The sequence below is a fragment of the Marmota monax genome, unplaced genomic scaffold (assembly GCF_021218885.2).
Source record: "Marmota monax isolate L192 unplaced genomic scaffold, Marmota_monax_Labrador192_F-V1.1 WCK01_AAM20220418_F8-fsc00153, whole genome shotgun sequence".
Lineage (NCBI taxonomy): Eukaryota > Metazoa > Chordata > Mammalia > Rodentia > Sciuridae > Marmota > Marmota monax.
The window spans coordinates 2,271,241-2,298,468 of record NW_026692146.1 but is presented as its reverse complement, the minus strand read 5'-3'; the positions used below and the strand labels follow the sequence as shown (position 1 = coordinate 2,298,468).

The 27,228-nt window shown below is 35.4% G+C and overlaps 1 protein-coding gene across 1 annotated transcript in view; it reads right to left on the bottom strand.

Annotated features, from left to right (window-relative positions):
• Dnah14 (dynein axonemal heavy chain 14) overlaps positions 1 to 27,228 on the bottom strand; it is a 376,944-nt gene that overhangs the window by 155,129 nt on the left and 194,587 nt on the right. Inside the window, exons 40-45 of the mRNA XM_046419847.2 lie at positions 26,946 to 27,198; positions 21,999 to 22,065; positions 19,660 to 19,877; positions 16,987 to 17,103; positions 13,297 to 13,455; positions 11,936 to 12,071 (exon numbers count right to left, since the gene is read on the bottom strand). Of these exons, the coding sequence (XP_046275803.1) occupies positions 11,936 to 12,071; positions 13,297 to 13,455; positions 16,987 to 17,103; positions 19,660 to 19,877; positions 21,999 to 22,065; positions 26,946 to 27,198 (950 nt within the window). The remainder of the gene's footprint in view (positions 1 to 11,935; positions 12,072 to 13,296; positions 13,456 to 16,986; positions 17,104 to 19,659; positions 19,878 to 21,998; positions 22,066 to 26,945; positions 27,199 to 27,228) is intronic.

Here is a 27,228-nt window from a genome sequence, read left to right as displayed (position 1 = left end):
TCAGCGCCTGGGGGCTTCTTAAAATCTGATCTTATCGGAGTGAACACGGAGCGCGGGGCGGCCAAGTCCCGGCTCCCGGAACCGTCCCGGAACCGCCCTGGCTCTGGGCTGCGGAGCCTGCGGAGGCTGCTTCTTGGACCCTGCTAATATCAGAGCAAACACGAAACACCAAGAAGCCGAATTCCAGCTCCCGGAACTGAGCCCGCGGGGACTGCTTCTTGGAGCTTACACTTATAGGAGCTTACACCGAGCACAGAGCGGCCGAGTTCCGGCTCCCGGAACCGTCCCGGAACCGCCCTGGCTCAGGGCTGCGGAGCCCGCGGAGGCTGCTTCTTGGACCCTGCTACTATCAGAGCATACACCAAACACTAAGCGGCCGAATTCCGGCTCCCGGAACTGAGCCCGCGGGGGCTGCTTCTTGGAGCCTACACTTATAGGAGCTTACACCGAGCACGGAGCGGCCGAGTTCCGGCTCCCGGAACTTCCCTGTTCCGGGGCTAGGAGCCCGCGGAAACTGTGTCTCGGTCCGGGTCCTGCTGAGGGCAGGTCAGGACTCACCCATTGCTTGGGTTGCCTGGCAAGGGGAACGAAATGCTGCCATTCGCATAGGATACCAACATGGCAGAGATCTGATGTCAGCAGAAAGCGGTGGAGGAGAGATCTTCATCAATACCAGCGGTGACATAAGCAGTTGGTCTTCTGGTAAGGGGGGTGAGGCTCAGTCACCCGAGTCTCCTCAATTTGTCCTCGAGCCGGAGGGAAGGAGCCGGGCCGCCGCCAGCCCCCGGAGCAGGCCCAGCGGCTCGCCAGCGTGGTGACCGCGTGACCCCAATTGGAGAGGGGGCGGAGCGGAGCCGCCACCCACACCCGCCAGGTGGGCAGACCCACGACCCAGTAGTACATGGGCGTGGTAGGAGGGGCAGGGCAGAGCCGCCCTTCGCGCTTGCAAGGTAAACAGACCTGTGACAGCCTGGCGGGTCAGGCCCAGTGGCCTGCCAGTGTGGTACACACGTCACCCCAACTCGAGTAGGGGCAGAGCAGATCCTTATCCCACGCCCGGATCAGGCCCTGCCGGTGTGGTGGTCACGTGACCCCAATTGGAGTGGGGGTGGAGCGGAACCGCCACCCGTGCCCGCAGGGTGAGCAGACCAGTGATCAACCTGCAGATCAGGCCCAGGGGTCCGCAGGCGTGGTAGGAGGGGCAGGGCAGATCCGCCGCCAGCGCCTTCAAGGTAGGCAGACCTACAACAGACCGGCGGATCAGGCCCAGGAGCCTGCCGGCGGGGTACAAACACCACCCTAATTGGAGTAGGGACAGAGCAGAGTCGCCTCCCTTGCCAGGAACAGACCCAGCATCCTGCAGGCGGGGTAGTCACGACACCCCAATTGGAGTAGGGGCAAAGCAGAGCCTCCACTCGTGCCCGAAAGGTGGGCAGATCTGCGACCGACCAGCAGGACAGGCCCAGTGGCCTGCTGGTACGACAGACACGACACCCCAATTGGAGTAGGGGCAGAACAGAGCCGCCACCAGCTCCCAGAACAGGCCCAGTGACCTGCCGGCGTGGTAGCCACGACACCCCAATTGGAATAAGGAGAGAGCAGAGCCGCCGCCCGCACCTGCAGGAAAGATACGCAAGCAGTATGAAAAGACAAGGAAAGAAAGGACCACAAGCAATGCAGGTCAACGCAACTTTAGAAGAGGTAACAGCTGCAGCAGATGGAATGTCAGATAAAGAATTCAGGATATACATGCTTCAGATGATCTGGAGTATCAAGGAAGACATTAAACAGCAAAATCAGACAATGAAAGATCACTTCGACAACGAATTACGCAAACAAATCCAGGAAGCAAAGGATCAACTATACAGGGAGATAGAGGTTATAAAAAACAAGCAATCAGAAATCCTAGAAATGCAGGAAGCAATAAACCAACTTAAAAACTCAATGGAGAATACTACCAACAGAGTAGAACACTTAGAAGATAGAACATCAGACAATGAAGACAAAGTATTTCAACTGGAAAAGAACATAGACAGCTCAGCAAGACTGTTAAGAAACCATGAGCAGAACATCCAAGAAATATGGGATAACATTAAGAGACCAAACTTAAGAGTCATTGGGATACAGGAAGGTACAGAGCTCCAAACCAAAGGAATGAGCAGTCTATTCCATGAAATAATACAAGAAAACTTCCCAGACTTGAAGAATGAGACAGAATCCCAAATCCTAGAAGCCTACAGGACGCCGAATGTGCAAAATCATAAGAGATCCACACCTAGACACATTATAATGAAGATGCCCAACATACAGAATAAGGAGAGAATTTTAAAAGCTACAAGAGAAAGGAAGCAGATTACATTTAGGGGCAAGCCAATCAGGATAACAGCTGATCTTTCAACACAGACTCTGAAAGCTAGAAGATCCTGGAATAACATATTTCAAACACTGAAAGATAATGGGTTCCAACCAAGAATTGTGTATCCAGCGAAATTAAGCTTCAGGATGGAAGATGAAATTAAAACCTTCCACGATAAACAAAAGTTTAAAGAATTCGCAGCTAGAAAACCATCTCTTCAAAACATCCTAGCCAAAGTATTACAGGAAGAGGAAATGGAAAATAACAATGAAAACCAACAGTGGGAGGTAGGACAGTAAAGGGGGGGGGGAAACAATCAAAGAGGAAAACAAACAATGTTTAGTAACAGAAATAAACAAATATGGCTGGAAGAACAACCCATATCTCAATAATAACCCTAAATGTTAATGGCTTAAACTCACCAATTAAGAGACACAGGCTAGTAGAATGGATCACAAAACAAGACCCAACAATATGCTGCCTACAGGAGACGCATTTGATAGGAAAAGACATACATAGGCTGAAGGTGAAAGGTTGGGAAAAATCATATCACTCATATGGACTTCGGAAACAAGCAGGCGTGTCCATACTCATATCAAATAAAATAGATTTCAAGCCAAAGTTAATCAAAAGAGATAAAGAGGGACACTACATACTGCTTAAGGGAACCATACACCAACAAGACATAACAATCATAAATATTTATGCCCCAAACAATGGTGCAGCTATGTTCGTCAAACAAACTCTTCTCAAGTTCAAGAGTCTAATAGACCACCACACCATAATCATGGGAGACTTCAACACACCTCTCTCGCCACTGGACAGATCTTCCAAACAAAAGTTGAATAAGGAAACTATAGAACTCAATAACACTATTAATAACCTAGACCTAATTGACATATATAGAGTATACCACCCAACATCAAGCAGTTACACTTTTTTCTCAGCAGCACATGGATCCTTCTCAAAAATAGATCATATATTATGTCACAGGGCAACTCTTAGACAATATAAAGGAGTAGAGATATTACCATGCATCTTATCTGATCATAATGGAATGAAACTGAAAATCAACGATAAAAGAAGGAAGGAAAAAGCATACATCAATTGGAGAATGAACAATAGGTTACTGAATGATCAATGGGTTATAGAAGACATCAAGGAGGAAATTAAAAAATTCTTAGAGATAAATGAAAACACAGACACAACATATCGGAATCTATGGGACACATTGAAAGCAGTTCTAAGAGGAAAATTCATTGCTTGGAGTTCATTCCTTAAAAAAAGAAAAAACCAACAAATAAATGATCTCATACTTCATCTCAAAATCCTTGAAAAAGAAGAGCAAAACAACAGCAAAAGAAGTAGAAGGCAAGAAATAATTAAAATCAGAGCTGAAATTAATGAAATCGAAACAAAAGAAACAATTGAAAAAATTGACAAAACTAAAAGTTGGTTCTTTGAAAAAATAAACAAAATCGACAGACCCTTAGCGATGCTAGTGAAGAGAAGAAGAGAGAGAACTCAAATTACTAGCATACGGGATGAAAAAGGCAATATCACAACAGACACTTCAGAAATACAGAAGATAATCAAAAACTATTTTGAATCCTTATACTCCAATAAATTAGAAGATAGTGAAGGCATAGATAAATTTCTTAAGTCATATGATCTGCCCAGATTGAGTCAGGAGGATATAGAAAACCTAAACAGACCAATATCAATTGAGGAGATAGAAGAAACCATCAAAAGACTACCAACTAAGAAAAGCCCAGGTCCCGATGGGTATACAGCAGAATTTTACAAAACCTTTAAAGAAGAACTAATACCAATACTTTTCAAGCTACTTCAGGAAATAGAAAAGGAGGGAGAACTTCCAAATTCATTCTATGAGGCCAACATCACCCTGATACCTAAACCAGACAAAGACACTTCAAAGAAAGAAAACTACAGACCAATATCTCTAATGAACCTAGATGCAAAAATCCTCAATAAAATTCTGGCGAATCGGATACAAAAACATATAAAAAAAATTGTACACCATGATCAAGTAGGATTCATCCCTGGGATGCAAGGCTGGTTCAATATACGGAAATCAATAAATGTTATTCACCACATCAATAGACTTAAAAATAAGAACCATATGATCATCTCGATAGATGCGGAAAAAGCATTTGACAAAGTACAGCATCCCTTTATGTTCAAAACTCTAGAAAAACTAGGGATAACAGGAACATACCTCAATATTGTAAAAGCAATCTATGCTAAGCCTCAGGCTAGCATTATTCTGAATGGAGAAAAACTGAAGGCATTCCCTCTAAAATCTGGAACAAGACAGGGATGCCCTCTCTCTCCACTTCTCTTCAACATAGTTCTCGAAACACTGGCCAGAGCAATTAGACAGACGAAAGAAATTAAAGGCATAAAAATAGGAAAAGAAGAAATTAAATTATCACTATTTGCAGATGATATGATTCTATATCTAGCAGACCCAAAAGGCTCTACAAAGAAACTATTAGAGCTAATAAATGAATTCAGCAAAGTGGCAGGATTTAAAATCAACACGCATAAATCAAAGGCATTCCTGTATATCAGCGACAAATCCTCTGAAATGGAAATGAGGACAACCACTCCATTCAAAATATCTTCAAAAAAAATAAAATACTTGGGAATCAACCTAACCAAAGAGGTGAAAGACTTATACAATGAAAACTACAGAACCCTAAAGAGAGAAATAGAAGAAGATCTTAGAAGATGGAAAAATATACCCTGTTCATGGATAGGCAGAACTAACATCATCAAAATGGCGATATTACCAAAAGTTCTCTATAGGTTTAATGCAATGCCAATCAAAATCCCAATGGCATTTCTTGTAGAAATAGAGAAAGCAATCATGAAATTCATATGGAAAAATAAAAGACCCAGAATAGCAAAAACAATGCTAAGCAAGAAGTGTGAATCAGGCGGTATAGCGATACCAGACTTCAAACTATACTACAGAGCAATAGTAACAAAAACAGCATGGTACTGGTACCAAAACAGGCGTGTGGACCAATGGTACAGAATAGAGGACACAGAAACCAATCCACAAAACTACAACTATCTTATATTTGATAAAGGGGCTAAAAGCATGCAATGGAGGAAGGATAGCATCTTCAACAAATGGTGCTGGGAAAACTGGAAATCCATATGCAACAAAATGAAACTGAATCCCTTTCTCTCGCCATGCACAAAAGTGAATTCAAAATGGATCAAGGAACTTGATATCAAATCAGAGACGCGCCGTCTGATAGAAGAAAAAGTTGGCTACGATCTACAGTCGGTGGGGTCGGGCTCCAAATTCCTCAATAGGACACCCATAGCACAAAAGTTAATAACTAGAATCAACAAATGGGACTTACTCAAACTAAGAAGTTTTTTCTCAGCAAAAGAAACAATAAGAGAGGTAAATAGGGAGCCTACATCCTGGGAACAAATCTTTACTCCTCACACTTCAGATAGAGCCCTAATATCCAGAGTATACAAAGAACTCAAAAAATTAGACAATAAGAGAACAAACAACCCAATCAACAAATGGGCCAAGGACCTGAACAGACACTTCACAGAGGAGGACATACAGTCAATCAACAAGTACATGAAAAAATGCTCAACATCTCTAGCTGTCAGAGAAATGCAAATCAAAACCACCCTAAGATACCATCTCACTCCAGTAAGATTGGCAGCCATTAGGAAGTCAAACAACAACAAGTGCTGGCGAGGATGTGGGGAAAAGGGTACACTTGTACATTGCTGGTGGGACTGCAGATTGGTGCAGCCAATTTGGAAAGCAGTATGGAGATTTCTTGGAAAGCTGGGAATGGAGCCACCATTTGACCCAGCTATTCCCCTTCTTGGTCTATTCCCTAAAGACCTAAAAAGAGCATGCTACAGGGACACTGCTACATCGATGTTCATAGCAGCACAGTTCACAATAGCAAGACTGTGGAACCAACCTAGATGCCCTTCAATAGACGAATGGATAAAAAAAATGTGGCATTTATACACAATGGAGTATTACTCTGCATTAAAAAATGACAAAATCATAGAATTTACAGGGAAATGGATGGCATTAGAGCAGATTATGCTAAGTGAAGCTAGCCAATCCCTAAAAAACAAATGCCAAATGTCTTCTTTGATATAAGGAAAGTAACTAAGAACAGAGTAGGGACGAAGAACAGGAGAAGAAGATTAACATTTAACAGGGATGAGAGGTGGGAGGGAAAGGGAGAGAGAAGGTAAATTGCACGGTAATGGAAGGAGACCCTCAGGGTTATACAGTGGAGGGGGTAGAGAGAGAGGAGGGGAGGGGAGGGGAGAGGTGGGGAGGGGGGAGGGTGGATGATGGGAAAGGCAGCGGAGCACAACAGACACTAGTATGGCAATTTGTAAATCAATGGATGTGTAACTGATGTGAATCTGCAATCTGTGTATGGGGTGAAGGTGGGAGTTCATAACCCACTAGAATCAAAGTGTGGAATATGATATGTCAAGAAATTTGTAATGTTTTGAACAACCCACAATAAAAAATTAAAAAGAAAAAAAAAAAAAAAAAAAAGATGCTAGAGACACATAATGGGGAGATGAGAGTCTCTTCAATAAATGGTATCATGAAAACTAGATAACCATATGCAGAAGTATGAAGTTGGACCATTATTCAAAACTTATACAAAAATCAACTCAAAATGAACTAAAGACCTAAATGTCACATCTGAAACTATTAAAGTACTAGGAAAAAAAAAACTATAAAGAGTATTGGTCGGGGCAAAGATTTTTTATATAATCCCCAAAGCATAGCAACAAAAGCAATAGAAAAATGGGAATGCATCAAATTAAAATGCTTTTAGGGCTCAGGTGGGTTATGGCTCAGTGGTAGAGTGCTTTCCTAGCACGTGTGAAGCACTGGGTTTGATCCTCAGCACCACATAAAAACAAATAAAATAAAGGTACTGTGTCCATCTACAACTAAAAAAAATAATTAAAAAACATTAAAATGTCACCCTGATTCCAAAACCAGACAAAGACACCTAAAAGAAAGAAAACTTCAGACCAATATCTCTAATGAATATAGATGCAAAAATCCTCAATAAAATGCTGGAAAATTGGATACAAAAACATATCAAAAAGATCGTGCACCATGATCAAGTGGGATTCATCCCCAGGGTGCAAGGTTGGTTCAACATACAGAAATCAATAAATGTAATTCATCACATCAATGGACTTAAAGATAAGAACCATATGATCATCTCGATAGATGCAGAAAAAGCATTTGACAAAATACATCACTGCTATATCTTCAAAACACTAGAAAAACTAGGGATAACAGGAACTTACCTCAACATTGTGAAAGTTCTCTATGCTAAGCCTCAGGCCAGCATCATTCTAAATGCAGAAAAACTAAAGGCATTCCCTTTAGAATCTGGAACAAGACAGGGATGCCCTCTCTCACCACTTTTATTCAACATAGTTCTTGAAATACTGGCCAGAGCAATTAGACAAACAAAAGAAATTAAAGGAATAACTATAGGAAAAGAAGAACTTAAACTAGCACTATTTGCTAATGATATAATTCTATACTAGAAGACCCAAAAAACTCTACCAAGAAACTTCTAGAACTAGTAAATAAATTCAGCAAAGTGGCAGGATATAAAATCAACACCTATAAATCAAAGGCATTTCTGTATATCAATGACAAATCCTCTGAAAAGGAAATGAGGAAAACGACTCCACTTACAATGTCCTCAAAAAAATAAAATACTTGAGAATCAATCTAACAAAAGAGATGAAAGATATTTACAATGAAAACTATAGAACCCTAAAGAGAAATAGAAGAAGACCTTAGAAGATGGAAAGATCTACCTTGCTCCTGGATAGGCAGAATTAATATTATTAAAATGACCATACTACCAAAAGCACTATACAGGTTCAATGAAATTCTGATCAAAATCTCAATGACATTCCTCATAGAAATAGAAAAAGCAATCATTAAATTCATCTGGAAAAATAAGAGACCCAGAATGGCTAAAGCAATTCTAAGCAGGAAGAGTGAAATAGGTGGTAAGGCTATACCAGACCTTAATCTATACTACAGAGCAATAGTAACAAAAACAGCTTGGTACTGGTACCAAAACAGGCTGGTAGACCAATGGTACAGAATAGAGGACACAGAGACTAACCCACAGAATTATAACTACCTTATATTAGACAAAGGTGCCAAAAGCATGCACTGGAGAAAGGATAGCATCTTCAACAAATGGTGCTGGGAAAACTGGAAATCCATATGCAACAAAATTGAAATTGAAACCCTATCTCTCACCATGCACAAAAGTTAACTCAAAATGGATCAAGGATCTAGGAATTAAACCAGAGACTCTGCGTCTAATAGAAGAAAAAGTAGGCCCCAATCTCCATCACGTGAGGCTAGGTCCCAAGTTCCTTAATAAGACGTCTATAGTACAAGAATTAAAACCAAGAATCAACAAATGGAATGGATTCAAACTAAAAAGCTTTTTCTCAGTCAAGAGAAATAATATGTGAGGTGAATAGGGAGCTTACATCTTGGGAACAAATTTTTACCCCTCACACATCAGATAGAGTGCTAATCTCTAGGGTATATAAAGAGCTGAACAAGATAAGCACCAAAAAACCCCAAACAATCCAATCAATAAATGGGCCAAGGACCTGAACAGACACTTCTCAGAAGAGGATATACAATCAATCAACAAATATACGAAAAAATGCTCATCATCTCTAGCAATCAGAGAAATGCAAATTAAAACTACTCTAAGATACCATCTCACTCCAGTAAGAATGACAGCCATTAAGAAGACAAACAACCACTTGAATCAAAGTGTGGAATATGATATGTCAAGAAATTTGTAATGTTTTGAACAACCAACAATAAAAAATTAAAAAAAAAAGAAGACAAACAACAAGTGCTGGTGAGGATGCAGAGAAAAAGGTACACTCATACACTGCTGGTGGGACTGCAATTGGTGCAGCCAATTTGGAAATCAGTATGGAGATTCCTTGGAAAGCTGGGAATGAAACCACCACTTGACCCAGCTATTTCTCTTCTTGGACTATACCCAAAGGAACTAAAAATAGCATACTACAAGGACATAGCCACATTAATGTTTATAGCAGCACAATTCATAATAGCTAAACCGTGGAGCCAAACTAGATGCCCTTCAATGAATGAATGGATAAAAAAAATGTGGCATTTATACACAATGGAATATTACTCAGCACTATAAAATAATAAGATCATGGCATTTGAAGGAAAATGGATGGCATTAGAGCAGATTATGCTAAGTGAAGTTAGCCAATCCCCCCACAAAAATGCCAAATGTCTTCTCTGATATAAGGGGGGTGACTCAAAATGGGGTAGGGACGAAGAGCATGGGAAGAGGGGTGGGAGGGAAAGGGAGGGAGAAGGGGAATTGCATGGATGGTGGAAGGAGACATCATTGTTGTACAAAATACATGTATGAAGATGTTAAAAAAAAAGAAAAGAAAAAAAGAAAAGAATTTCTTTTCTTTTCATGAAAAAGAAGACTCAAACTCAGAATGCATGTTTAGGCGTTATGTTCATAGACTTTTTTTCTTTTTTTTTTTAGCACCTAATATATGTTTGTTTTTACATCATCAAAATTATTTCACCTCTATCCAAGAAATGCTATCATATAAATTAGGGAAAATTTTGGAAGCTAGAGAGGAAAAAGGAAAAGAAATATGGGGAATCTCAATAAAATCAACGGGAAATCAGCAGAATAGAGGAAAGGGATCAAAGGGAGGGAGGACAGGAAGGAAAGGGGAAGTACTTCCAAATGATATTGGCCAAATTATACTGTTGAATTGTGTGCATGTATGAATATGTAATCACGAATCTCACCATTATGTATCATTATGTAATTATGTGCATTACACAATTACAATGCACCAATAAAATATGAAAAAAACATTAAAATGCTTTTATACAACAAAAGAAACAACAGAATGAAGAAACAACTTATGGAATTGAAGAAAATATTTGCAAACCATACATTTGAGAAGGAGTTAGTATCCAAAATATATAAGGAACTCAAACTACTAGATGAAAAGAAAAGTTAAAAAATGGTCACAACTCATTTCACAAAAGAAGACATACAAATAGCCAATTGGTTTATGGGAAAATATTCAACATCATTAGTCATCAGGAAAAGGAAAATCACAAGGACTGTGGAAGAAAAGGAACCCTTGTACACTGTCCATAGAAATGTAATTAGTATAGACATTCTGGAAAACAGTATGGAGGCTCCTCAAAAAACTACATCTAGAATTACTATATGATACAGCAATCCCATTTCTGGGTATATACCCCAAAGTACTGAAATCAGTATGTTGAATAGACATCTACATTTCAATGTTCACTGCAGCATTACTTACAATAGCCAAGATATGGCACTAACCACTAATCAGTGGATAAATGGATAAATAAAATGTATATATACAAAATGGTATACTGTTCAGCCTTAAAAAGGATGAAATCTTGTCATCTGTGACAACATAGATGAACCTGGAGGACATTATGCCAAGAGATACAAGTCAGGCACAGAAAGACAAATAGTGCATAATCTCACTTATATTTGGAATATAAAAAAGATGAAGCAAAGGATAGAATGGTGGTTTCCAGAGGTAAGGAGGTGAGGTGGGAGGGAATGGTCAGAGAACAACGTTCAGTTAGATATAGGAATAAGATTTCAAGGTCTCTTGCATAGTGATGACTACAGTTAATACTAATGTATTGCCTATTTCAATATAGCAAATAAAAAAAATTTAAATGTTCTCACTCTAAAAAATAGTAGTGAGGTGATAGATGTGTTAATTAGCTGAAGTAATCATTTCATAATGCATATCAAAACATAACACCCCACAAATATAAACAATTATTATTTTTAAGTGAGAGCATTTAAATTGAAAACATAAAGGGGAGATTAGGAAAATTCTTCTTTTGAATAACTCTGCATTTTTATATAATAGATTTACTTTTTTTAGTTTAATAAAAGTAACATTTGTTACAAAACATTGAGAAAATAATGATAACCAGAAAAAATTACTCATGGTCTAAACATTTTGGTGCATATTCTTTCAGGCTTTTTTCTTTGCATATATTTTACACACATAGTTTATATATCATTCTGCAATTTTGCCTTGTGACTTTTTTATTACATAGAAATATATATGGGGCTGGGTTGTAGCTCAGTGGTGGAGCACTTGCCTAGCACATGTGAGATTCTGGGATTCTGGGTTCGATCCTCAGGACCACATAAAAATAAATAACTAAATAAAATATTATTCTGTTATTATACCTAATTAAAATACATAAAAAATTTATTAAAAAATAAAGGTATAAAATAAAAGAAATATATCATGATGGAATTTCAGGCAACTCATTGCATAGATTTGCTTTTTAAAAACAAGGCACATATATGTTAAGGCCAACATTTTTTTATAAATACAATCTAAATAATAGATGAATAAAATTTAAAGTTTAATATATACAACCTTGATTTTTTGATCTCATTATGTAATAGGACATCTCCTAAAATTGACCCATATTTTATATCAAATGCTCCGGAGTTCTCTAACTTTTCAAGCATTTGGTTAATGGTAGCAGTTTTCCCAACACCACATTCTCCTAAGAGGGAAAAATATTTTAGGTTAGAATTACATGCCAGAAAATGACATATGTTAACATATTAAAACGAACTAATAGTGTAACAGACCTGGTTTATTGGGATCCCCAGAGTTAGACCTCTAGCCTAGGTGTCTGAGGAAACAATAGCATTTTCCTTCATCTGAAATTTACATGAAAAGTATGTTTTTGCTTTTCCCTTTTTAAAATGTGATACTGGCTAGGTAAGTGAGTTAATATGTATCCTTCTCAGAGTCTACATTATTTACATATTTTACAAAAGAATAGATAAGGAGCTAATGGGGTTTTAAAAATTTGTTATTTTTATATATACATGACAGTAGAGTGCATTTTGACATACATACATGTAGTACAACCCATTCCAATTAGGATCCCATTCTTGTAGTTGTACATAATGTGGAGTTACACTAGTCATGTATTCATTTAAGAGCAAAGGAAAGTTATATCTGATTCATTCTACTGTCTATATATTTTTATCTAATGTTCATTAAGCCCATCACAAATTGTTTTGCCTATAGCACACTAGAAATACTACATGAAATAAAATTCCTTGACAACATTTGCTAAGACAATCGGAGGGAGAAATCTGATGATAAATTCTTTATTGAGGCAGAACAGGGACTCATGACTTGATAATTCATTCCTTAGATGAAATTAAAGGCAAGCTATGGTTACCTGAGAGTCACCTTGCTGGAATTCTTTGAATATGGAACTGGGAAAATGGTACTACTTGCCTCTGGTGATGGACCATATAAGTTAGAAAACTGGAAAAGGTGATTAAGTTGAAATAAATGTTCAGAAACAATGGAAGCTATAGAGTGATTCCTTTGGTAAAAGTAAAAAAGTGAAAAATTTAGCTTCCGGTTGAGGAATTACATGTGTAGATTTAATTAAACCAATCAATGTTACCATTAGTGGACCTCCAAGGACCTCAGCCCACAGGCTATGGAGACCAGTTATATATTTACCCAGTAGTTCTACTGCTAGAATTTTCCTGAAGGTAATGAAAAGATGAAAAAGATTCACAATGTCCTCTACTAGAAAATATGTAGGGAAATGGGCATTTTATACACTGTTAGTAAGGATGTGAATTTATATAGTCACCAAAACTTTTCAGGACCTATTTTTTCCCATTTCGTATGTTTGGACCAAGTAATATTTCCTCCTAACTCTAAAATACCCCTTCATTTACATTTTTAAAAAATACCTGTGAGAAGCACAGGGCAGGAATTCTTTAAGAGAAGGCTCATGAGAAAAGAAAGGCATGTTGTGTCTCTGGTAGCAACATAATTAATGTACTCTCCACATTCTATCATCTTCAATATGTTGTCACCAGATTCTTGAATGTCAGTCAGTAATGAAGTCCCTAAGTTAAAAAAGAAAAGTTTCTAATGACTTAGAAATATTAAACTAACATTTTGGGTACTTAATACTTTCTGAAAAAAATTCAACATATTATAAAGAAATTTAACTATTTTAAAGATTGACATTTGTAAAAGTAAAAAATAGCCAAACATAGGCAATTTGATGTAAAATAAAACACACACACAAATATAAATCCAAAAAGAAACTTTCTTATAAGCCATTAAAAGATTTTTTTCTGATCAGTATCATTCCATTTAACAAATGTATCATGCAAAATTTTTCTTTTTTTTATTCAGTGCTCTACTTATGGACATTTATGATGTTTTCAATCTTTTGCTATTACAAACAAGTCTGAGTTAAGTAATACACATATGTTATTTCACATATATGTGGACTAATTTTTTTATAAGTAGAGTTTTGGATCAATATAAACTGTCATATGATATATAATTTGATGGATATTGACAAATTGCTCTCCAATATTTGAGAGTCTATATCTTCATGCCTTCGTGAAAGGTATCAAACTTCTTGATCCTCACCAAAATTACAGGTAAAAATTATATCTAATTGTAGATTAACTTGAATTTCTCATATATGAATCAACTCTTTATATGTAAGAAGTGTTTATTTTTCTATGAATTGTTTATTCATATTCTTTATACTTTTACTTATAGTTTATCATTTTAAGGTATTCTTGGGTTTCATAAATATTTTAATATCTGCAAATAATAAAATCTAACCATCTCCTTTTCAAATTTACATATCTAATTTTTTTCTCTTTTTTAACTGCATTGGTTAGCATCTTCAAAACAACATTAAGAGGTTGGGGCTGTAGCACAGTGACAGTACTTGCCTAGAATGTACAAGGCACTGAGTTGGATCCTTAGCACCAGATAAAAATAAGCAAATAAAATAAAGGCATTCTGTCCATCTACAGCTACAAAAAATTAAAAAAAACATTAAGTTGAAATGTTGGATTTTAATGAAAATGCTTCCTTTTCTCTTTAAGTAGGTTGTTTTTGTTGTCATTTTTTCCTTTATAACTATTTTTATTTGTTCTTTTTAGATATATATGATAGTAGACTGTATTTAAACATGTTATACATACAGAGAGAACAATTTATTCTAATTAGGATCCCATTATTGCAGTTGTAGATGATGTGGAGTTACACTGGTCGTATTTGGCTGCATTTTTCATCTCTAGAGGGTCTGTTTGATTCTTTTTCAAATTGTGCCACATTTTCATAGTTTATGATTCTTTTCAGGTATTTTCAGGCTTATTTTTTATTTCTTTAAACATAGTAAGTATGGATGTCTCAGAATATATAGCCGGTAATTCTAGTCATTCAAGTCTTGTTAATTTATGGTGATAATCTTGATTCTGCTAATTACCTTTAACTGAGTATTAAATTTGAAAATATTGTTTGTATGAATAATATATGATTTAGGAAAATAGTCCTATTCTATTAGCTTTTTAGTGGATGCTAGAAAATAGTCACAGATAACCTTAGTTCAAGATTTGAGGTTCCTTAGGTCACTCAGGATAGGGTATCTGGCCACGTAAGGGCTCGCTTAAGGTAGTTCACCTTTCTACAGAGGGGAGAGCCCTTAATAGGTCAGATTAAATTATACGTGTTTGTGTGAGAGAGAAAGAGTGGAGGGAAAGAAGGTTTGGTTTTTGTCCTCCTTGAACATTTAACAGTCAACCTGACTGATAAAAAAACATGACTGTTTCAATCAAAATTATGTGTAGATTGTTAAATAGATATTATATCCTCAATAAGCTGTATAAAGCATAATTTTCAGCACTGTTAATTAATCTTAATTACTACACAATTCATATTTGAACTCCTCAAATATTAGTGGAAATTGAAGTAAAATATATAACTCAATTCACATGCAAAATGTTTTCTTTCAATAACTATTCCACCATGATAGTAGGAAAAGGAATTCTGCATCATGATTTATCACATCTGTGCTCAGTGATAACCCCATAGAGTTTTAAGTCCAGGAGAAAGCACTTCATGTAGTTGTTGTGGATTTCTCCTTCAGTCAGCTTTCTATGCAATAATACCAAAAGGTGATTTTTTTCTTAAGCATGTCTAAGATGCCCAATCTACATATTGTGGTTTACTGCAGGGGAAACATGGTATTGTGACATTAAAATTATCATTACAAGTTTGGTTTAAAAGTTCAGGAGGGTTTTAATTGCTTCTATGTCCTTTGCATACAAGTAGGGTAAGTTGTCTCCAGAGAAGTGAATGTTTTAGATTTGGAGAAGGTGTTGAATTATAGGCAAATGATATTCAGTTATATTTCTATCTAGTGGCAAAAAGCTAAAGATAAAAATGCCCCCAATATTAGCACTAACATGAAATAGAATCTGTGATCTCTCACCAATGCTTATTGTGACAAAACAATGTACAATATAACTTTGGTATTTCCAACAAAAATAAATTTGAAATTAGAACTTTCTGGATGCCTATGATTCTGACAGCTCTGGTTGGTTTCTGTCAAAAACTCTTGCAACCAAACTTTGAAATTATTTGATGAGAGAAACCTGACTTAGTTATTCATTTCAATTTCCATTCATTAAACTTCTTATACTGATTCTCCTCCTTGATGATGTGATTATATCCAAATAAGCCCATGGTAAATTGAAAATGTTGTTAATTCAAAAGCATTTGATACACCTAACCTACTTAACAGCATAGTTTAGTAACAGTACACTGTAGAGTATTGGTTGTTTCCTCTTATATTCCTATGATTACTGCCACTGTCCAATATTGCAAAAGAGTATGATACTGCCTATTGCTAGTCTGAGAAATGATCCAAAATTTCAAATTCCAGTATTGCTAGTCTGAGAAATGATGCAAATTTCAAATTCCAGATTTGAAGTATTGTTTTTACTGATTATGTGTTGCTTTCACACTACCATAAAGTTGAAAACTTGCAAGTTGAGGACCATCTGTATTTGTAAGAACTTGACAAGAAGCCTGACCATTAAATTCCTGCCTTAAACTTCTTCCAAGCTCTTAAAGTGCAACAAGTTTCTATGTCTTTTTTTGTTTTATGTAGAAGCAGAAGATTGAGAATAAAAATAATTTAGCAAATATGGATGTTCACCAAACGATGGTATTTTTTCTAATGAGTAGTTTCCTATATAATCAAGTGTAAGTTCTTACATACATACTTTTCCTATTTTAGATGTGAACCTTACCATTTTCTCCTTTCAATAATCATAGCTAATTGAAATAATAAATATTGTGATTAATAAGACTTTCAATGAACTCAGTTTTACAATGTGCAAATGACTCAAAATACTCCAGATTTCTCATAAAGTAGTATTCAAAAGTTATTTTTAAGGCACGCTTTGTAAATGCGGATCCAAACTGGTCTCTACACAAATTTGGAATGTATTAATAATTAAAGTTGCTGATATATAACTAATTTTACAAATACAGTATCCTCAGCATTTTGAAGAAATTACAAAAAATTACAAATTACAAGAAATTTGTATAATTACCCTTACCTCTTTGAATTATTGTCTGAATATTAGGAACTAAATCTGACCAAGGTATAAATTCACATTGTAGTATGTCCACAAAATACCCAAAGATAGACCGTTTACCAGTTGGTAGACTGATACCTACATTTGAGATTGATAAATAGATCCACATAAGAAAGAGATTTATTTAAGAATATGAACTCTAACTGAAATATATGATTATTAAGAAAGGTATGTCCAAATATATTAAATAAGTCTGTCTTTTTTCATAATATTTAATTGTATAAAAGCAAAAACTGATTAACTTTTTGTCCTTTTTATAATCCAGAAATTAAGGTGAATTTTGATCTGATAGCCTTGAAACCTTACCTTAAAGTTCTGTTTCTTATTATGTAAACACACATGATGTTTTTAAATGATAGAAATGTACTGGTTGTGGCTAAACCAATACATAAGAGAATATTGATACTTATTTGTAAATCACATGGATTTTCCATTTTAAAAGTAATATATTTTCTCAGTAGAAAATTGTTGAAGATATTGAATAATGAAAAGCAAAATAATTAAGCAATTATTTTACTATACAAAGATAACAATGTTAATATTTAAAATGATAAATGTATATGTAAAACAGTGTTAACATACACCTTATAATTTTTTGCCTGTTTCAATCTTTCAATTTATCATAGAGACAAATTAAAAATCTCTTATAATCTTAGAATTATTTATTACCTGTTAGAATTCTATCAGATTTTGCTATTAAAAGACTATATTGTTATATTCCTACAAGTTCATGGTTGTTTTATGTTTTGTGGATTTTTTGTTTGTTTGTTTGTTTTCGTACTGGGGATTGAACTTGGGCACTGAGCCACATCCCCAGCCCTATTTTAAATTTTATTTTAGAGACAGGGTCTCACTGAGTTACTTAGTGCCTCATGCTATTCCTTTGCTGAGGCTGGCTTTGAACTCATGATCCTTCTGCCCCAATCTCCCAAGCCTCTGGGATTACACCTTGGCCAGCTAGGGTTGTTGTTTTTTAATGTAGTGTTTTTCTCGAATCCTCTTTAATCTTTTGGCATAAATTTTACTTCATCATATAGTATTGCTATTCTTTTTTTTGTATTTGCATCACATATAATTATTAATTACTTTCTGTGTGCTTCAAATCAATATGCTATTTTATACATTGTTCTAACAAATTAAAAGTTGATTTTTTAATCCTATTTTTCAAAGACAACAAATACCTTACTACACTTTAACAACTCATCGAAAATTCCTTTATTTTGTGTATAGCTTTTACATTTTTAATAAAACATTTCTAGTTTATGATCTGCCTGACAATAAATCAAGTTAGTTTATCTATCTTTAAAAGTTAGCAGGTGCTGAGATTGTGGCTCAGTGGTAAAGTACTTGTCTAGCAAGTGTGAGGCCTTGGGTTTGATCCTCAGCACCACATAGAAGTAAATAAATAAAATGAAGGTATTGCGTCCAAATACTTCTAAAAAATATTTTTTTTAAAAAAAGAGGCATAAAATTGAATAGTTAATTTCAATAACAAATTAACATGCAATGCTTTGAAATTAAAAGTTAATTTCTATAGGAAATTACATAAAACTTGTCATCCAGATGTTTATATATATATGTGCATTTTTGACTGTGAGGATTGAACACAGGTCCTAGCAAAAACTACGCATGCGCTCTTATTGAGCTACACCTCTGCTCCCATCCAGATGTCTTAAATGGAACTGTTTACAGTAATTCAGAAGACTGAATTAAGAATTAAGACTGCATTGATTGAGCACTTAACTATGTACCAGGCAGGCTCTATTCTACGTACCTAGCACATCACTTAATTATTTCATTTTATAACTGAGATAATCAAAGATTAAAAATATTTAGTAGCCAACTATATTTGGGATATGGTTCAGTTGGTAGAGTCCTTGCCTTACATGCACATGGTCGTAGGTTCAATCCCCAGCACCACACAAAAAAGATCCCATCTTTGTTTTACAAGGTTCTTCTAAATACATTCATATTTTGTCTCTTTTTGGTACCTGCATTAACAATCTCTTTATCTATTCAAAGTTTCTTTAATCAGCAACAGCTAAATGGGAAGGGTTAGTATTTTAGGTTACTAGGATAGATTCCACCTGTTAGAACTGACCTATAAATATAAAGCACAAGACTTTATAAAATAACTCAGAATTAAAATAAAAATATAAGACTAAATATTCTACTCCTGCAGAAGTTCCTGCTACATGGTGGTGTGGATAGTATGGATCGTTACACAGCTGATGGGCTAAGGCTGAGTTCATAGGCTTTCCCTTTTGCTTCACTAGTGTTCTAGCTTCTCATTGCATCTGGAACCAATCAGGAATCTAATTTTCTTTAACCCCCTTTCATTAGCATAAAGGTGTTGTTTCTTAATACTATTTTACCTTTAATCTTCACACTTCAAAAGATGGGCCTAGTCAATATAAGTACAATCATTGCTTCTAATTAATATTTTAAAATAAGCAAAATAGAGCTGGGCTGTGGCTCAGTGGTGGAGCGCTTGCCTGGCATGTGTGAGGTACTGGCTTTGATTCTCAGCACCACGTATAAATAAATTAATAAATAAAGTAAAGGTCCATCAACAATTTAAAAACTATTTTAAAATAATAAGCAAAATAATGATTCCTCCCAGCCAGAACTTACCTCCTTGTGAATTGTCTTCAAATAATTCACGTACAAGTTTGTCAAAATCATAGGTTACTTCCGAAACAGAATCAGGCTCAAAAGTTGGATAAAATAGTGTATCATCTTCATGCTTTAAACTTCCTCCAAATGCCCAAGTAAAAGCAAACACAAAAAGCTTTTGAATCATTATTGTTAATTTATCAGGATTTTTCTCCAGATACCACAGATTTTCATTGCTGGGTAGAAATGAAAGGAAGGGTGAAGGTTTAGTTTTAGAAAGCAGCTCAGAAATTTCTTTCAATATATAAAAGTTTCATTTTTATTAAAAACTATAATATAGTTCAAGTGTTGACAGAAAAGTTTTAGAATTAATGTATAACTGTTCCTTTGATAAGTCATGTAAATTAGTTACTATTTTTAAAGTCCCATATGTGTAAGAGATCTGTAGTCAACCTTTATTTAATATATTCCTTTATATATTTTAAAATTTAATTCATTCAAACGTATCATTTTTATATTTCTAAAAGTATGTTTAACATACATTTTAATTTAATACATATATACATGTATAGTTAATTTATGTACATATTTTAATTTAATGTATACACACATTTCATTTTTATTTTAGGCTAATTAAGTAGCTGCAAGTTTATTTGTCTTTTGAGAGAAAATATGATAATTCTTCACTTTATGTAGATATAAGCAAATAGTATTCACTCTATATTCTTCTCAGCCAAATCCTAGAGGTTGATTTAGTTTAATGTGGCTAATCCTGGGCAGGGTGAATCTGGTGAGTATTTTCTAGTCTAGGTCAACTCAAGTCACTCCTGGTTCATGAAATTCAAGTCCTACTGTGATAAGGCTGGTGTTGATCGGGCTGGACAGAGATTTAAGCCTGATCTCAACACACTTTGTATATCACCAAACTGAAGTTTATTAGCAACCTTTAATGTATAAGTATTTACACAATCTTGTCTGAAATTTCTAGCCCTGTGTAATATGTGATAGTTCTTTTGGCAAATATTATTGAGTGGCTATAACATATCAGTTACTCTGAACAAAATCAGAATCCCCTTTTCACAGGAAAGGAAAATTAATACTAAACCATGATAAGAATAAAGAATAAAGAGTCAAGCATATCATGAAGAATAATAGCAGGGATAACTAATTTAGATTGCAGAAGTTAGGGAAGGTCTTTTTTGAAGCACCAGTTAAATTGATACCTGAAGAATGATTGGGCTTTGGCAAAACATAGAAGTACAGAATTTTGAGCAGAAGGAACACTTGTGCCAAGACCCTGAAGTCAAAGGATCATTGCTAGTTTGAGGAAGTGGAGGGAAACAAAAGCCAGTGTCACTGAAGCACAGTTAGAGGAAAGATTAGGTCATAACTCTGGAGAGATGGACAGGGACTTTTTAAACTAGCCAAGATATTTTTCTTCTACTCAGAGTAATGGGAAGTTATTAAGTTTATATTTTATAAATATTCTTTTATGGCTACTCAACTATTTCAATTTTTTTTAAAAATCTCCAATTATGTTGAGAAATGACTAGAAGAATTGGGGAAACAAATTGGGAGTCTATTGCAACAGTATAGGAAAGAAATGATGGAAGTTTGGGCTCAGATGTCATAATCAAGACGGAGATAAGTGAATAGATGTGAAGGCAGAGCTGACAGTGGAAAGTCTATTTTTTAAAATTTATTTTTTAGTTTTTCGTGGACACAACATCTTTGTTTTATTTTTATGTGGTGCTGAGGATCGAACCCAGCGCCCCGTGCATGCCAGGCGAGCGTGCTATCCTTTGAGCCACATCCCCAGCCCCGGAAAGTCTATTTAGAATGTCTTCTTTTTCAAAAGTGAATGTGACATGAATGGTCTCAGAGACTCATAATGAGATGTAGGAAGGCCCCAATAGTAATGCTCATATCATAAGAAAGTAGCAGAAGAAATGTTACACTAATCAATATTCAAAGATATAATTTATTGAGCACTTAACTATGTACCAGGCAGGCTCTGTTCTACGTACCTAGCACATTACATCATTATTTCATTTTATAACTGAGATAATCAAAGATTAAAAATTTTTAGTAACCAAATATATTTCATAGCTCATAAATGACAGATTCATAAATTAAATTCATGTCATTTTATTCATTTTTCCAATATGTACAGAGACTGGACAGAAGTATCCATATAATCTTATTTTTAAAAAATTAGTATAAAAATATGGTGATTTGTGGACCTGAAGTGGATTTTGATATTATACAATCACAAAAGTACTGGTGTGTTGACAAGTAATCCTGTATGTATTTGAGTATTTGGTTCCTACTAGATTTGTCAAATGAATGTAGCTGACCTCTTTTCTGGTTCCTTCAATTTGGTAGAATCTTTTGTCTCCTTAGTTGAAGTGTTATTCGGATCACCTTAAAAAGGAAAGAGTATTTTTGTGCAATTAATAACAAACCTAAAATTTAGCTAGTTAATTCATGAGGTTTAATTTATAACACTGTTTAGTGGACTGTAAGTAAGAGAATATCTTTTCACATACATCATTGTAGGCAGATTGTAGCTGTCTTCTCCCATCCCTACAAGTTACCCATTCCATAGAGGAACTCAGTTTAATTGATTATTCATTAGTCTTTTAAGCTTATTTTTTTCTTTTTAATATTTATTTTTTAATAATAAAGTAAAATATATTTCTCATGGGACATTGAGAAAATAGATAAAAGTATAAAGAAGAAAATAATGCCACCCATAATGCTATTATCCACCATTTTAGAACCATTAAAGTGTTAGTGCCTTTCGTTAAATGGGATAGATTCAAACTAAAAAGTTTTTTCTCCGCAAAAGAAATAATATGTGAGGTGAATAGGGAGCCTACATCCTGGGAACAAATTTTTACCCCTCACACATCAGATAGAGCTCTAATCTCTAGGGTATACAAATAACTCAAAAAGCTAAACAAACAAACAAAATAAATAAATAACCAATCAACAAATGGGCCAAGGACCTGAACAGACACTTCTCAGAAGAGGATATACAATCAATCAACAAGTGTACAAAAAAGTGCTCATCATCTCTAGCAATCAGAGAAATGCAAATTAAAACTATTCTAAGATACCATCTCACTCCAGTAAGAATGGCAGTCATTATGAAGTCAAACAACAACAAGTGCTGGTGAGGATGCGGGGGAAAAAGGTATACTCATACACTGTTGGTGGGACTGCAAATTGGTGCAGCCAATTTGGAAAGCAGTATGGAGATTCCTTGGAAAGCTGGGAATGGAACCACCATTTGACCCAGCTATTCCTCTTCTTGGACTATACCCAAAGGACCTAAAAACAGCATACTACAGGGACACAGCCACATCAATGTTTATAGCAGCACAATTCACAATAGTTAGATTGTGAAGCCAACCTAGATGCCTTTCAATGGATGAATGAAAAAAAAATGTGGCATATATACACAATGTAATATTACTCAGCACTAAAAAATAATAAGATCATGGCATTTGCAGGGAAATGGATGACATTAGAGCAGATTATGCTAAGTGAAGTTACTCAATCTCCAAAAAAAACAAATGCTGAATGTCTTCTCTGATATAAAGGGGGTGACTCAAAATGGGGAACAGAGGAAGAGCATGGGAAGAAGATTACCTCTACATAGGGGTGGGAGGGAAAGGGAGGGAGAAGGGGAATTGCATGGATGGTGGAAGGAGACCCTCATTGTTATACAAAATACATGTATGAAGATGTGAGAAAAAAAGAATAGCATTACCCTAGATTAGGTATAGAGAAGTGATGGGAGGGGAGAGGAGGGGTTGGGGAGATAGGAAGGATAATAGAATGAAACAGACATTATTATTACTGTGAATATATATGTGAATGCATGACCAATGTGATTCTGCAACCTGTGTACTCAGAAAAATGAGATATTGTATCCCATCTGATTCAAATGTATGATATGTCAAGGTTATTGTACTGACATGTGTAACTAATTAAAACAAATAAAAAAAATAAGATTCTACTTTTCAGCTACTGTGAATAATGCTGCTATGAATGTTGGTGTAGAAATATCTGTTCAGAGTATTTGCTTCCAATTATTTTGGGTAAACACTCAGAAGGGAAATTGCTGGGTCAAGTGGTGGTAATTCTATATTTAATTTTTTGAGGAACTGCCATACCATTTTCCATAGTGGCTGGATCATTTTACATTCTCATCAGTGATGTATGAAGGTTCCATTTTCTCCATATACATGCTAACACTTATTTTTTATTTATTAATAGTCATCCCAACAGGTGGGAAGTATTAACTCATTTCAATTTTCATATCCTTAATGATTAGTGATGTTGTGCATATTTTAATGTGCTTGTTGGTCATATGTCTATCTTCTTTGGAGAAATGTCTATCATCATTTGCCCATTTTAAAAATGGTTGTTGATTTTTTTTGTTGCTGTTGAGTAGTATGAGTTCTTTATATATTCTGGATATTAATCTCTATAAAATAAGTGCTTTGAAAAATTCCCATTTTGTGAGTTATCTTTTCTGTTGATAATGACTTTTTATGCTCAAAAGATTTTAATTCAGATGAGGCCTAATTTTTCTTTTATTTTTTGATTGTGATTGACTTTGATGTTACATCAGTGCTGTACTGTCAGCTTTCTTTTGCTATACTTTGCAAGGTGACAAATAAAGTGAATCTGACGAATCTTTGTGCCATCTCTTTGGAATAGGATGTCTCCAATTAATGATCCAAAAGAGAGAATGTGTCAAATATAAAATGAGATTCAGGCCCCAAATTATATATTAGGACTAACCATTCTTATTCAGCAATTATAAGAGATAATAAAACATCCAATATATACCAATGAATGAATTTCTGCAAGGTTACATAATTGCTAGTAGTTGAGAAAGTAAAGGGCAATCTTTGGATTAAATTTCCATCTTCTATTAGATGATTCTACTTCCATGTTCAAGGAAGCCTCCTAATTACATCCTCATTCTTCCCAAAATTTAAGATCATGATTTCTGCTCTTAAATGAACCCTCAATGTAAACAGTAAATTTTTAAAATTTATTCTTAAGGAATATGCTCTCACATCCCCACAATGACCATTCAGTTTTTCCCACATACTTCAAACCAACATTTCACTTCCCTCAACTCAATAGAGATAACTTTGGCTCTAATTTTATGAGAAAAAATTGAAATCATTATAGATGATCTTTTTCAATTTTCTACCTCCTTATTCTTCTAGAAGAGACAGTCTTTCTGGCATTGTAGCTATATTTGGGACTATTACTTAATTCAGTTTGTGTGTAGCCTATTGTCATCCTCTAGGATCTGTTTCTGCTGGCTGCAGACTAATAAATTAAACTGAGATGCAAAGGAGATGCCATTCCTGAATCCTTAAAATCTTTAAGGGTAGCATTAATTTCTACCATCCTCTCCCCGCAAACCTGAAAGTGACACTTTTAAAATTATTATTTAGAGACAATTCAGATGCAATTTCAGAGATTTCCATTTGACCTTTCCCACTATATATTTTTTATCCCAGACTAAAGACCCAATTTGGTCAAAGGATTAAGTACATTAAATCCAGTTATATATTTTGGGATCAGGAAAATAACCAGGAGGTGGGGTCCTAGTGAACTCTATCTAGTAAACTGAACTTTGGTCAGAATTTTGTACGTCATTTATTCCCTAGTCCTCATATGAATGGACTCTAATTGAGATGGACATGAAGATGCCTTTGGTTTCTGGATACCAATGTCAAGTCAGACCCTCTGTCCTACAATTCTAAAATTCTTTTGAATATGCTTCATTCTCTAGGGAAGTCACCCAAATAAATGGCTGTAGTTCCCTTAGGAGAAGAACCAGTACCATTATTTTTGTAAATGTGTTCCATTTTATTTTAGAGGGTCCCAACCTTCTGTTTTGTCAATGGCTCTAAACCTGAAACATAGCTCAGGTCTGGAAATTGGCAAGAGATTATAATGGCTTACTGGAGCAACTACTCTTAACCTCCTGGACACTCATCCTTGATTTCTTCTCATGACACAAGCTTCTGGTACCTTGTTGCCGGCACATATGTTTCACTCCTGATGATTCTATATTCTATTACTTATCTTCATAACTCTCTGAAACTCATATCGTCCCTGCTCCTTTCATCTGTTTCTGGAGGTTAAGGACCATTATTTGGCTTTTATTTTTCCAGGGTCCTATTATCTTCACTGCTATCATTAAATCTTGTTCAGTTTCTGGTCTACAGAGAGCCATCATTGAAACTTTGAGTAATGCATTCCTCAGAGGGTTGAAGGAGGTCTGGGGTTTTAAAAACTGGAGTAATTATTTGCTCTTATGCCTCCACCCTAAGTGTTGGAGTTATCCACTTAGTTTTCTCTGGAGTTGACCACTCTGATTTCTAAGTCCTGGTCCTGAGTTTTTATTGCCCTCTGTCTTAGGACCTTAAAAACCTCTTTGGATGTTATATAGGAGGACTTCTAGAGGAGTTTCTAACATCTCTAACTAGATTACAGATATGCTTTTTTTTTTTTTAATTGGTGCTGAGGATTGAACCCAGGGCCTTGTGCATGCAAGGCAAGCATTCTACCAACTGAGCTATTTCCCCAGCCCACAGATAACAGATATGCTTATTTAACCTTGTAGTTCTGTCAGCCATTTTTTTCATATATTTTCTTCTCTCTCTCTCTCTCTCTCTCTCTCTCTCTCTCTCTCTCTCACACACACACACACACACACACACATACACACACAGAAACACACACACACTATATTCTTAATCTGTCTTTTACAATTAATAACCTCTCTTTTTTATTGGTCAAGGTGACTTTCACTCTAAAATAAAATTAGGATGGATATTTGAGTTGCCTTTATTCATAATGCTATACTGATTTCTAAATCTACTGGTTTCTCCTTATATATGTTTTACTACTTTGCATATTTATGCTTTTGGATGATTATAACTTACAATTAGAATTTTTAACAGTTTTCCCTATTAACTCAAAGAATTGTTGAAACATGACAAAAAAAAATCTTCCCCTAATAGAAAACCTCCAAGGGTTCTTCAGGTTTTTTGTCATCTTATAATATTGTGTATGATTTTAATTTACTTTTATTGATATGCTCCCCATGAAGGATTTTTAGTTTGTTCCATATGCATATTTGCTGTTGGTCCAAATAAATTGAAAATTTCTGGCTTCAATTTCTTTTACAGAAGATGATAAATTGCCATTGACTGGCAAAGCTGTAATATCATTAATGTGACTTAGGGGGAAAAACTCACCTTCTCCAAATCCTCCATTTCTACTCATGAATTCAAAGAAAGCATCAAGAATTCTGCAGAGAGTTATGATAACTGTTATGTCCTGTACAGGAAATGGCTGAAATTTCTGATGCTTCTTTATAAATTTTAGTCCATCAGTGACACTTTTGTGAATCATGAATTCAAGACAATCTACTCCTGATTGATTCATGATTTTAGAGGTTTTTGAAAGCCATGACTTGACATAAGGCTCCCATCCCAGATCAACAGGATCCTAATAATAAAAAGCATAAGAAAATCTTAA